The sequence below is a fragment of the Crocodylus siamensis genome, chromosome 6 (assembly GCF_052110815.1).
Source record: "Crocodylus siamensis isolate JL-2025a chromosome 6, ASM5211081v1, whole genome shotgun sequence".
Lineage (NCBI taxonomy): Eukaryota > Metazoa > Chordata > Crocodylia > Crocodylidae > Crocodylus > Crocodylus siamensis.
In genome coordinates, this window is record NC_143400.1 from 89,503,572 (window position 1) to 89,517,142 (window position 13,571).

Consider the following 13,571-nt stretch of genomic DNA (forward strand, 5'->3'; position numbering starts at 1 on the left):
AGCAACTGTGCCCACCTGAAACCTAAGATCCTGCTCCTGCCTTTGTTTTAAGGTAATTTGCATCATCCCAGATCCTCACGGGAGGCGAGAAGCTCCATACCAGCTATGAACTGCCTGCCCGGAGGAGTTTTAAATCTACTGACTTCTCTGTGAAATCCTATGAAATATGAACTTTCATTTCTACCCAGGATAACTTTTACAATCTTTTCTCCAATGCCTGATGAAGGGTGTTTGTGCCCGAAAGCTTGCAATTAATTTTTTTTTTTGCAAAACTCTTCTTGGTCTAATAAAAGATGTCATCCCTACTACAAGTCCTGATTGCCTGTACTGCAGGCACTTAGGACCCTTTTATATTGACTTGGTATTTTACCCTTAATTCAATAGTGAAGCGAGGGAGTGTATGGGATGTGCCTCAAAGACAGATGTACAAGAAAGCCACTTACTGACAGGGAACAAATATGCCTTTCAGATCATAACACAGGAAGGAGGAGCTAGAGTTGATATTTATGGAACGGTCCAGTGCCTCGTTTTCTTTTCATTTACTCTCCCAGTAATGGGGGGCATGAGCAATTTCCCACGTGCTGCTACCTTTCTTTGACATTTTTGTTTCAACTTTGTGGGCAGAGATGCAGCTTTGGCCAACTCTTTGAATTACTCAGTTTATCTGCTGGATGCAGCAAGTTATGCTTCATTAATGATGAGAAATGTCGTAATTATCTTCATTGTTTGCTCCTCGCCTTTTGTTCAGCCTAGACGATGAAAATCCACGTCAGCTTTGCTTTCTATCTGGAGTTTGTTGTGCTGTATTGTTGAGGTTTCACATGTTGCACAGAAATGTTATCGCCTTAGTCATCCTGGGCTTTTTGAAGTCAGGGATAGTTTCTTTGGGTCTTAAGTTTCATGGAAGATATGACCCCCTGCACTGCTTTAAAATTTTTTGTTGCTAATATAAGTTACTCAGGTGTCTGGCTGAAGGGTTTTGCTCAGCTGCTCAAGATCAAGCTGATCTTCAGATTTGGGGCCAGGAAGGACTTTTTCCCTCCTATCAATTTAGCAAGGACCTTATGTTTTCTTGCTTTCCTCTGATCTTTTTCCTAGGATTGTGCAAGTACATTTGGCCCTAACGAGTTCCTCACCACTCTGGCCAGGCACTGGTGGTGCCCGTGTCCCCTTTCCTCTTTACCTGTGGCAGACTGGCAGATAAATATATATTTATTTTTAAGGATGCTTTGTGGCTGTGATTTGTGAGAGGGGTCAGAAGGGATGGTCTTGTTGGACCTTATGGACAAATATTTGTCTACGTGCACAGGGGACTGCATGTGGTGGCTCTGGATGGTCTATCTTCCTATGTAATATTTAGCACTTTCCATCTGTAGATAGCAAAGCTTTGCAAAAGACAATCAGTAATATTATTTCCACTTGAAGAGTCACACAGGATTGTGTAGAAGTTCAGTGGAAGCAATGAGTCAGGAATTAAACTCTTGAGTAAAAACAAAGTAAAACAATGTTCACTGATTTCTGACCAGTGAAACTTTCCATCAAAAGAAACTTGAATTGAATTTGCTAGTTGATTGAAATTGCAAAGTAAAGCAACCATTTTTTCTTACTATTTTTCAATCTTTAGCAACAAACACTAAAAAAATCCGCTTTTTAATTTTTTTGATTCCCTTCCACCACCACTTAGTAGAAAAGAATAGATGATGACAAATGCTGATATTATTGAAATGTATTGATAGGGATATTTTTCCCAAGTAGTTTTCAAACCAAAGTCTCCTGAGTTCCAGCCTAGTGCCTTGTCTGCATTGCCTCCTGTTGCCTTAAAAAAGTTTTGATGGAATTTGGGGCTAGCTTCCCTTCACAAGGTGGTTTTTTACATCCTGATGCAGCAAATCCTGTAAGCATATGCCTGTTTCCAAGCATATAAAGTCCCACAAGTTCTAATAGGACATCTCGTGACCTCAAGCTTTACGTTTTCACTACCCCTTCAATAGTTTCATTGTGTTTTACAATGCATTGGTGGAAAGAAGATTGTAAAAAAAAAAAAAAAAAGGATATTATTGCATCTTCCTTAGCACTTTGCAAATATTCATCCAAAAAAATAACAGTATGTAACAGAGTTAAACACAATTCATAATATACAACGTTTTAACTAGGAAATGCATTTTGATTTTGGATTTAAATATCAATATGCTTAACCTACCTGTATGCTCCTAGGTTGATGCAGCTTATGCCTAAATTATATCTGGACCTAATGAAGCCGGGTTGAATTTCTAAAGCCCTAGTATAGGCCTCGACAGCTTCCTCACTTCGATCCCCATTGGCCAAGGTTGCTCCCAGACGGTTCCATAGTGTATAATCCTGATGATAAAATGACATTTTTTTAAACTTTAGGTGTGAGGCAAAATGATACAATAATTCTTCTCCTTTGGAGTAGGCAGAAAATAAAATAATTCTATCCTCTGTTAATTGACATAATATGAAGCTCTGACTCATGATTTATACACAATTTCATAAAACCAGTACAATTAATCAGCGCCAGGTAGAAATTGGACATGCATAAATCTGCCTCTAAATGGCACTCTTATAATTAACATTTCAATTTCAGGTATTAAAATGTTAATGGCTGAAGTGATGTCTCATTATTACTGGTCAGCCTCAAGTGAGGAAAATGAGTTGCTTGTAAAACTAAACTTTTTAATGCAAAACCATAAAAGGTACCTCTGGCCGAACAGATAAGGCAGCACTAAATGCATCTATTGCTCTGTTGAATTCTCCATTGAGGTGGAAGAGCACTCCCAGTCCTGTCTGCAAGTCGGGGTCTATCATATCTCCATTCTGATGAGCTGCCTCCAGGTATAAATCCTTTACTTCTTCAAGTAACAAGCTAGATAAGAGTGAAAAATAACACCAGACTTCACCTGCGCTTTCTTTGTAGGCGCAGCAGTATTTACTGCACAGCCAGCATTTCACATCTTTAAACTATATATGAGATTTTGCATGCTTCTGAAATGTGAAAATAGGCAACATCATTGCAAGTACAGCAAAGACTTATTTTTGACTCTGCTTGAGATCTCTGGAGTTCAAAAGTTTACCTGCAGTGCTAAGCCAAAGTGCAGCTGAAAACTTGGGTATAGGTATACTGTGGGCTTGTAAGAGCTTTTAATTTGGACCAGTTCTATCTGCTGAACCAAGTAATGGAAGAGGAGCTTCACTTGAGGTTAAACTAAGGGAACAAGGTTGGCAAAAATAGCGGGCTAGTGTTCATGAGGCTTAGATAAAGATTTTGAAGTCCTAAGCCAAGATTTTTAGACTTCTAAATCCAAGGTAGGCTCCATGAAAGGGTCTCATCATCAAAGGTCTCTGGATTATGCCCAGGCAGAATAACATACTTCAGAATTACTTGGAAATTTCCACAGGTTCCCTGTGCTGAAAAATGGCAGCGGCGGCACTTTAAAGCTCATTGGCTGAGCTTTAGTTAAAGCACTCTTCCACCATTTCTCAGTGTGGGGATGCTGATACACATGATGTTCTGGGCACTTTAATTAGAGTGGCTCTAATTAAAGTGACCCTCTTCCTTCCCCCATTCTCAGAGCATGTGTATAGATGCCTTTTCTTCTTGGATATAATCAGTATTCCATACTAACCTTTCATCTGCTGGTTTAGACTTTCTCCTGGTAAGTGCGGGAGACCCTTTTTTGCTCTTCACTAGATACTTGTATTTTGGGTTTTGCTTTATCCAGTTTCTTAAAGCTCCATAGGCCTCTTGTTGATGGCCAGTATTAGTGTAACTTACAGCCAAGGCCATCAGAGCTTTTAAGTTGTTTGGCTGTAGTTCTAAGCACCTAAGCAGAGAGGAAAAGAAATGTTCTTCTTAGCTTCTCTTAGTAAAACATGACCATTTTCAGCATAGAGCCTAATCTGCAACCCTAATCCTAGTGCTTTTGATAGGGCTGCATACATATGTGAAGAATTGTTTGTTCGAAGGAGGATTTCAGGATCGGGATGCCTGATTCTGCCTTCTCCTTGTGCAGTAAATGCCATCCGCACCTCTGTTTTTCTGTAAATATAAAGTTACTTCCCATCTTTGAATAGCAAACATGGAATGAATTCTTTTTTTTTTTTTTAATAATGCCTGCCTGGAAAATAAGCACAAGCTTGTGCAGTCTGGAAGGAAGCAGTTGTGTGAAGCATTTGGCTATGTAAAATGTAGGGGGGGGGAAAGCCTATCCTTTCATATACATCTCTTGGGCCAAATTCAGTTCTCTCTATATTTTTGTAAGGCTGGAGACAGCCCACTGATTTCAGGAGTATAACCAGTGGCAACGCGTAGAGGGTGCACAGGGGTGCACATGCACCCCCTGAGAGTGCTGGTGCACCCCCTGACAGGCTGTGTTCCCCACTTAGGCAACAGGCAGGGGGAGGGGGGCACGTGGGAGCACTGGTGCCTCCTACAAGAGCTGGCTGGGGAGTGAGTGTGCCACGGCCACTTCCGGGAGCTCCACGGCTACTTCCAGGAGCACTGCGACTGCTTCCTAGTCAGTGAGATTGACTGTGGAGGAACTCCCTTGGTCCCCACCTTGGTCACTGACTGGTTGCTGGGGGTGGGGGGGGGCGGAAGGGGAGGGGAAGGGGCATGTGCCCCCCCCCCCAACTAAGGTGGCACCAGTCGCCTATGAGTATAAGAGAGCAGAATCTGGCCTACTGTGCCTTTGTATATAAATGAATTATAGTAACTGAAGGATCCTGTTGGTTTGAATGTGAACATAGCCAATACAATTAAGTTTGGAGAAGGTATTTGCTTTAAGTAGAAATAGAGCAGCACTTACTACAGATAAAAGTAGTGTAACTGTCTTATTTTGAAACAGGCGTTGACTTGCATGTAGGATCTTTATATTCCTATCCTTCTGTAACAGCAGTTCTCACCCTTTTTAAACTCAGGGCACCCCTCAGAAAATGCTAGCTCTTAGCTTTCACTTGCTTCTTGACTATGGAAGAGTAATGAGAAGTTCTGTTGCAAAGAAGTCAGAAAGACCATAACAGATCAGAATGCTTGTAATACCACAGATTCCTATTTGAAATCTCCGGATTTATGTTACACATCATTGCTAGGTGTTTGCACACTTAAAGGTGTTAATATTGTGTGGCAGCTGATGGCACCCTAACAGGTCTCATGGTACCCCAAGGTGCCATCATAGCTTGGCTGAGAATCACCGACCTAAAAATATTCGATATCACTTTAGTGTTCAGCTGCCAAAAAGAGCTCAGTCCAATTGATAAAAAAAGTCGTTGAAAGAGAAACCTTTAGAAAGTGTACTGTGTGCCTAGAATATTGAAAAGGCATTTATTTGCATTGAATCTAATTCATGTTTGCTAGGGCCATGCAGCTTTACTTTTGTGTTTCCGTCTGTTTGAATATTAGACTAAATATTGCAATTACTGCACTGAATTGCAACATAGTGTCTGGCTTATGCCCCCAGAGCCATCATGGTAACTTTCTTGTATTCAGGTCAATATTTTTCACAGTTGAATATAAAAATTCAGAACACAAGTGAGGTCAAGTGCACAAAGGCATGTATTAGCTAATAATGTGTGGATGGATTCAATATTTTGCAATTAGGTACATCTACCTCTGGAGGGCAACAATAGCTGCCTGTTCATTTTCATTCTCTGCCTGTGTTATTCCAAGGAACTGCCAAGCCTGCAAAAATAATAATAGATATTACTTTTTAGAATATATGCTCAAGTGCAACTGAAATTATAGAGAAATATCTGGTGCTTGATTTAAATAAATAGACCTTTATAGATAGCAATTCTATCCAACACTGTTCCAACTACAGCATTTCTGGTATTTCTGTTGCCAGTGAACCAACAGTACAAATGAAAGTGGTTTTGGATATCTTTAGGCCTCACATAATGTTCCTGTTGAAGTTGAAGGGGATCCTGCTCACTCAACAGCTGTATTTCCAAACCCCATGTAGTTTTCTCAAGTGAATTACTACATATTTTAAATGGACTGTGGTATTGTAAAATTTTTGCCTCAAATGGTGAAGAACAGCTACTTTTGCTGTGCAAGGGGGAAATCTAGAGTGTCAGGGGCAGGGGGTTTTCTTCGGCCTTCAAAATACCCCAGACCTGTTTTTGCACGTACATACAGCAATAAATAAAGAGACCCAGATTTACATGTGCAACAACTTTTTCTGATTCTGGACTGTATATCTGAAAATAAACTTTGTCCTACTATGCTGAATCCCACTGTTTCTTCTCCTTTGACTATAAATGGAGCTATGAGTTGCATCAGCTGAGGGGTTAGGTCCCAGATATTTTCTCCTTTTGTGGTCTTCCAGAAGGAAAGGAGGAATGTCTTTCTCCCAGGTGAGCCATATCTTTTGACTGCACCCCTTCACACATGAGGTTTTTAAAATGGAAATAATAAATGCTGAGTGAGAGTGGTTGAAGTCTTGATGTTCATCATCTACATTCATTAACTGTAAGTATGAGGAATCTGCAAATACTTCATTAAACATCAGTATTTTAACAGCCTGCACTGAATCCATATTTCTGCTTCATATTGTTCCTTCTTGGTTTGTTGAAGTCAGTGCTGCTCTTACAGCATCCCTCAGTCAAATACACTGCGAAATCCTTTCTCCTTTTGTCCCTAAGGACTAGGTATGTGATTCCTCCTTGCATTAGACTTCATTCCTATGGTGTATTCTTTCACTCCTGTATCCCAGATACCAATTGCAACTCTAAGGCTTGGTCATTCCCAGCACCTTTAACATAAGATACACCAAGCACACTGTAGATGCAGCTTGATTCTGCAACCTGATGAAATTTTTCAAGGAAGTTTTTAAATTGAAAATATTAGGAAAAGATCATTCACAATGGGACCCTTTTGATGCTTTGAAATGAAAGTTGTACATTCTGAAACTCCTTGGAAATAGGTTTTTGTGTCTTGATGGTTTTACTTCAGCTACTTCCAACTACCTTACTGTGTCCTCTATTTAACTTAATTATGACTGCCAAACGTTTTGACCCAGGCTCCTTCCTACTTTGCCATGGAACGTGAAATGAACCAACTTCTAGATCCTTTCCTTCCCAGAATGAAGGAGAAGGAAGTGTGAATACCTCTGCATCATTAGGCTCTTGTAGAATAGCAGCCTCCATGTATAATATTGCCACAGGCAGGTCTCCTCCTTTCAGTTTTTTCAATCCTTCCTCAAAAGCACCAGGACAATCTTTGAAAGGGTTTTCTGTATGAAAGTAGTAACCCTGGAACAGAAGTGAATGGTCCTAAGATGAAGCACAGCATCAAGGAACATTAACGGCATAAACTTCAATAGCTCATTATTTCTCAGCCAGATGTATCATTTCCATACAGACAAGAAGCTTTACAAGTTACCCTGCAAAGTTTTAATTAAAGCAGATTGTAACACTATGTGATTCAGGTCACACATCAGCACTGGGCACTTATATTATGCACCCTTTTCTAGTTCTCTATGCACCCTTTTCTAGTTCTCCTGTGAGCTTTGCCTACTCCCAGTCAGTGTGGTAATCCCACATTGACTTTGATATGACCAGTGTGTACCAGATATATCCAACTTGGGCTTGAAGTGCATGTTTCCAAGGGACTATCTTTTCCCTGTACTTTCAGTCCACTGTCTGTTCAGTGCTTGGCTTTATGATGTACCATGAAACCTTCAATGAATGAATCCCCAAGATGTTATTCAGTTTTGCAAGCCCCTGAGTTTGTTTTAAAACTCAAAGAGGGTTTGCTCAGCACTGAGATAGTATCCAAGCTTGTGGCACCTAACCAAGCCTACTCATGTACTCTCAGATGAGATGGTTTAGGAGGAGAGAAGTCAGTGCTAGTTTCAGGCAAGTAAGGATGGCAAGAACTGTCTCATAGACCCTAGGGGAGAGATGCAAACACCTGTGAGGGTTGTCCAATATTGTTTCCTACCAATGCTTTAATATAGTTAGAAAATGAAAGTGTAAATCAAATTTAAATCTATCAGACAGATGGGACAGAAGACACAATCCCTTCATAAGGAGAGTGGCTGCTGTGCACATAGTGCCAGATTTTCAAGTGCTCAATGTCCTTGCTTTAGGGCCTGATTCGCAAATGTGCTCAGCACCAGTTGTTCCCATTGCGGTTTGTTCTGTTAAAGACAGTTGATGTTACCTTCTCAATGGTTGAAACAGCTACTTGCCCTTGAGCTTCTTGGTTGTCTGATATCCAGTTCCTCCGAGCCATTTCTTCCCATTCTGCTTGCATCTTATCCCAAAACTCTGTATCTGACTGGGGGTGGAGGGGAGGGAGGAGGCAGGGGTGGTGAAAGAGCAATTAAAAAAAGAGAAGTATTTTAAATATGAAAAAAACTCCATTGTAAGAAAACACCACACTCCCAACCTGCTTTAGATGTTTCAAAAATGCAGACATATACAGGACCAGCATGGCTTCAGTCATCAGTGTTAAATTTTCAGGCATTTGCAGCAAAGTAAAGGCAGCAATGACAGACAGGGTTGGAGGCCTATTTGATGTAAAATCCTGTTTGGACTGGGGAGGTCTCCTGTGTCTTTTGTTCCAAGTTTCAGGTGAAAAAATAGAAGTCTGGTTCAGCTATTGTCTTATAGTGAAGAGGAGTCAGATCTGTGCTCTCTTTTTGCTTCTCTTCCCTAATTTACTGAGTGATTTTAGGCAAAATGCATATATAATGTCTCCAAACCCTGATATTCTGAGCTGCATAATATGTATTCTATATGCTCACCACAGAGAGGTGTTTTTGAAGAGCTTTGAAATTTTATCAATTAAAGATCCTCTATAAGTATCCAATGGTGCTAAGAAAGTCTATAGCTGATGTTCTTAAATGAAAGAGTTTTCCAGGGACCTAACCATTTGAATGGCCAGCTCCTGAAGAACAGAGAGCTTGTAGTGCTGATGCTGCACAGCTAGGGGGTCTTCATGCATGCATCCCAGCATGCTCTGCAGGCTCCCTTAGCCTGCCTGGAGACAGAAGGATGTCAGTGCACAGGGAAGCCCTAACTGGCTGACCCAGATGGTTCAGAGTTTCCCTGCAACACAATGTGGGAATTGTGAAGGGGGTACATTCTGTTCTCTGCTGGGCTGCAGCTGCAGAGTCCAGTGAGTGATACACTGTCTCCCTGTAGGGGGGAGTGAGCAGGAACAAAACACCCTGGGATGCTGGAGGACTGTGTTGTGCTGTGGTTACTCTTAGAAGAGAATGTATACAAACATTCACTGTCCCAGGAGAAACTCCTCCAGGAGGGATTTAATACTGGTTGTTCCCAGTATATTTTTCTCTTGGAGTGGCCAGTTTATTTTTGCTCTGGGAAAAATCCTGAGCATCTGTACACTCATGGTTTCTCGTGAGATAGCAGTGACTCTCCTGGGAAAAACTGAATGTCAGTATATGGCCTAAGTGCGAAACTAGCTCACAGACTATAACGACCACTGCTCAGTCAGAGGGCAAGGGTAATACTGAACCAGATGTTGCCAGTTGATCAGCTTTTAAGAGAGGTCATCTTTTGGCTCTGAACTACTTGATGTTATCCCCTTATATTTTAAAGGCAGAATATTTCTCACGGAGGATTGGTGAATTCACAAAATGTCTGTAGGGGAAAAAGTAAACTGATCTTTCTACTGCACTCCTAATAAAGGCCAAGGAATTGAGCTCAGTGCACGGTGTTTTTGGGTAGCAATGACATATATTATATAAGCTTCAGATTGATGTAATAAGAACATGCGTCTCTTGTCTGTGACCCTGTTGGCCATGATGGTTCTTGATGTAAATTAAAATAGCTGAATCATAAACAGGAGTTTATAGTGCTAAATCCTCTACTGAAGCTCTGGTGCTAATCCATCAGCAGTTGGAACGTTTAAAATTAGCTACTTATTAATTAAAGTTTGAAAATCAGTTTTGCACTCCAAGTCTTATAATTTTAAAGGCATAAACACTTTTGTAGCTTATCTAAGATCCAAGTTCCCTGGATATTACTCAAAACTTACTAAGCTACCGAGTTAATATCTGTCTTAGGGCATTATACACATGCTTTGGGGGGTGGGAACTTTAATTAAATATAAAGTTATTGGCTGAGAGCCACTTGTATTAAAGCACCCAGAGGGTCTCATGTATCAGTGTCCCCACACTTAAAAATGGCAGCAGGGTCACTTTAACTAAAGCTCATTCAACAAGCTTTAGTTAAAGCACTCCCGCTTCCATTTTTAAGTGTGGAGACACTGATACATGAGATGCTGGAGTCTGCTGAAACATGGTAATTACCATGCTCCAGCAAACTGGATTAATTGAGCTTGCTCTGACACACTGTAATTACTGTGCATTGAAGCAGCCTTACTGCTCATATATAGGCACACTTAATGCCCACCACAGCAGGACAACTAAGAAGCTTGTAGCTACATTTAGCTCCTCATCCTGTTCATTTCTGAAGTTTTGGAGAATAGCAATGGTCCCTGTTTCCTGCCTGGGCCAGCTATGGAGGTGTGCACTAAAAATATTCAATGCTTTAACATCTTAAATGAGTGTTTCACTACAATAGGTCTGCACTGATTTCCTACTACAAATGTCAACAAGACGATTAAGTTCCATATGTGACCTGAACTACAACAGCTCTGGGGAGGAGGGAAAGGTATGTTGAGCAGGAGATTCAAGTCAGTTGAGAGAGAGGCACTGTTAAAGGACAGACAGAGCATGGTAGTACCACCTAATGTCTGAGTAGCAGCACAGCATGCTGAAGGGAACTCTTTTCAGGGTTTAAGGCTCACAGGTTTCTATGTAGTACCCTTCACCCCTCCCAAGCCATGTGGTCTTGCTGTTGCTACTATGCCCATGTTGCCTGTACCACTGCTCATCTCACAGGTAAGCACATGAATCCTAGGAGTCTGTGCTGGGACAGGGGAGTTTAGGCCAGTGGGGATGAGACTAAGGAGTGGCATTGGCATGGGGGCAGCATGGCATGGGATGCAATTGAGAGGTATCATGGTCTGGAAATGAGTAGGAGACCCTTGGGGGTAGGGGAGCATGGTATAACACCAGATGGCAAAGCTAACATGTTTAACGATTTCTTTGCTTCCGTCTTCCTAAGTAGGGACCAGAACAGCAACCTCCCTGCTGGGCCCCCCTCGGGCCCTGGGGGAGGCACACCTGGGCCAAGGGTTAGCGAGGATTTAGTTAGGGAGCTTCTGGAGGGGCTGGACATATTCAAGTCAGCCGGTCCAGATGATCTCCACCCTAGAGTTCTAAAGGAATTGCAAGACCCCGGCACGGCTTTACGAGCACTCGTGGTGCTCTGGATTGGCGCCAGAGGCCTGGAAGAGGGCCAACGTGGTTCCCATCTTCAAAAAAGGCAGGAAGGAGGACCCGGGAAACTATAGGCCAGTTAGTCTTACCTCGATCCTAGGCAAGCTGTTTGAGAAAATTATTCTGGCGCACATCCAGGAGGAGCCAGCAGGGGACTGCATGCTTAGGGGCAACCAACACGGGTTCATCAGTGGCAGGTCCTGTCAGACCAACCTGGTGGCCTTTTACGATCAGATCACCAGATCATTAGATGCAGGGGTAGCAGTGGATACAGTCTTCCTGGACTTCCAGAAGGCTTTTGACACGGTCTCTCACGCCGTTCTCATTAAGAAACTGGGGGGCTGTGGTGTAGACACCCACACAGTCAAATGGGTCACCAACTGGCTGGAGGGCCACACCCAGAGGGTGGTAGTGGATGGGTCCTTCTCAACCTGGAAGGACGTGGGCAGTGGGGTCCCCCAGGGCTCGGTCCTCGGGCCCGCACTGTTCAACATCTTCATCAGTGATTTGGATGAGGGGGTAAAAAGCACCCTGTTCAAATTTGCTGATGACACTAAGATGTGGGGGGATGTGGACACACTAGAAGGAAGCAACAGGCTACAATCAGACCTAGACAGGTTACAAGGGTGGGTGGATGAGAATAGGATGGGATTTAACACAGACAAGTGCAAGGTGATGCACCTGGGGAGGAACAACCGGCACCATACCTACAGGCTGGGGAACTCCCCTCTTGTCAGCACGGAGGCAGAAAACGATCTGGGGGTCATCACTGACTCCAAGATGAACATGGGCCGGCAGTGTGGGGATGCAGTCAGGAAGGCCAACCGCACCTTGTCATGCATCCATAGATGCATCTCGAGCAGGTCTAAAGAGGTGATCCTCCCCCTCTATGCGGCACTGGTCAGGCCGCAGCTGGAGTATTGCGTCCAGTTCTGGGCGCCACACTTCAAGAGGGATGTGGACAGCATGAAGAGGGTCCAGAGGAGGCCACTCGCATGATCAGGGGGCAGCAGGGCAGGCCCTATGAGGAGAGGCTATGGAACCTGAACCTGTTCAGCCTCCACAGGAGAAGGCTGAGGGGGGATCTTATGGCCTGTTGTAAACTAGTCAGGGGGGACCAGCAGGCATTGGGGGAGTCCCTGTTCCCCCGAACACTGCCAGGAGTGACCAGGAATAACGGTCACAAGCTGGCAGAGGGTAGGTTTAGGTTAGATATCAGAAGGTGCTACTTCACAGCCAGGGCGGCTAGGGTCTGGAACCAACTTCCAAGAGAAGTGGTGCAGGCTCCTACCCTGGGGGTTTTTAAGAGGAGGTTAGATGAACACCTTGCTGGGGTCATTTGACCCCAGTACTCTTTCCTGCCATGGCAGGGGGTCAGACTAGATGATCTGCTCAGGTCCCTTCCGACTCTAGAAACTATAAAACTATTGCTGCAGTCAAGCAGGGTTGCCACTGCAAGATTTTTTTTTACTAACCATCTGCAAACTTTTTACTGACAACCATATAGTTTTTTACTATGTTTGGTGTTCAAGCCCCAGATTTGAACCCAGCTCTTGTCCAGGGTCTGGCAGAAAGGTTACATGTACATTATGTAAAACATGCTTGTTTCTCAGTAAAAAGTTTGCAGCTTGTCAGTAAAAAAAAAGTTGTAGGTTAGCAACCCTCTTTTTTGGGCTGCTTGTTTGTTTTTGAAAGAAGTGAAGTTTGCAGTGGAGGTCAGCGCAGACTGTTGTGGGCTGGTGATGAAAGGTGCTGCAGATACTCAAGAACATGTGTTTGTGTTTCTTGTGTGCCTTCTTGTTTGCAGAGGTGAAATGTGATGAGAAAATATATTATATTTTCCCCCTGGGTGGCTACATTCCACTGAAAGATGCCTATAACTAATTTAAAAGTAATTTACAGGGTGAGATTAATTGTATACATTACTCATGTTACATTTATAAAATCACAAAGGCACCCCTCTGCAGCCAATGCCTTTGTCATAATTTCAAATACATCATGAGCCTTCAGTTCCTTTCTATCAAGGGTCTGACTACCACTTTCATAGAGCCTTATTTTATTCCACAAATAATCCCACTGAATGAAGGACTCTTTAGTGTGAGCAAATTTGGACCTCTGTATAATTACATTTTATCTTTCATGCTTGTTTCTTTAACATGATACCCTTTATCTCAGAGGCAGCATATGTTCTCTGTGAGCCAGAATTTGCAGTAGCTTGCACAGCATCTTATTGAC

The 13,571-nt window shown here is 42.7% G+C and overlaps 1 protein-coding gene across 4 annotated transcripts in view; it reads right to left on the reverse strand.

Moving 5' to 3' along the window:
* PEX5L (peroxisomal biogenesis factor 5 like) overlaps window positions 1-13,571 on the reverse strand; it is a 213,945-nt gene that overhangs the window by 9,393 nt on the left and 190,981 nt on the right. For 2 of the 4 annotated variants that reach the window (XM_090051218.1, XM_090051214.1), the window contains 6 exons: window positions 8,183-8,299; window positions 7,126-7,290; window positions 5,628-5,698; window positions 3,645-3,842; window positions 2,719-2,884; window positions 2,201-2,358 (listed from right to left, as the gene is read on the reverse strand). In XM_090051218.1, coding sequence (XP_089907344.1) covers window positions 2,201-2,358; window positions 2,719-2,884; window positions 3,645-3,842; window positions 5,628-5,698; window positions 7,126-7,290; window positions 8,183-8,299 — 875 coding nt within the window. The remainder of the gene's footprint in view (window positions 1-2,200; window positions 2,359-2,718; window positions 2,885-3,644; window positions 3,843-5,627; window positions 5,699-7,125; window positions 7,291-8,182; window positions 8,300-13,571) is intronic. The other 2 variants (XM_090051216.1, XM_090051215.1) reach the window with 1 other exon arrangement.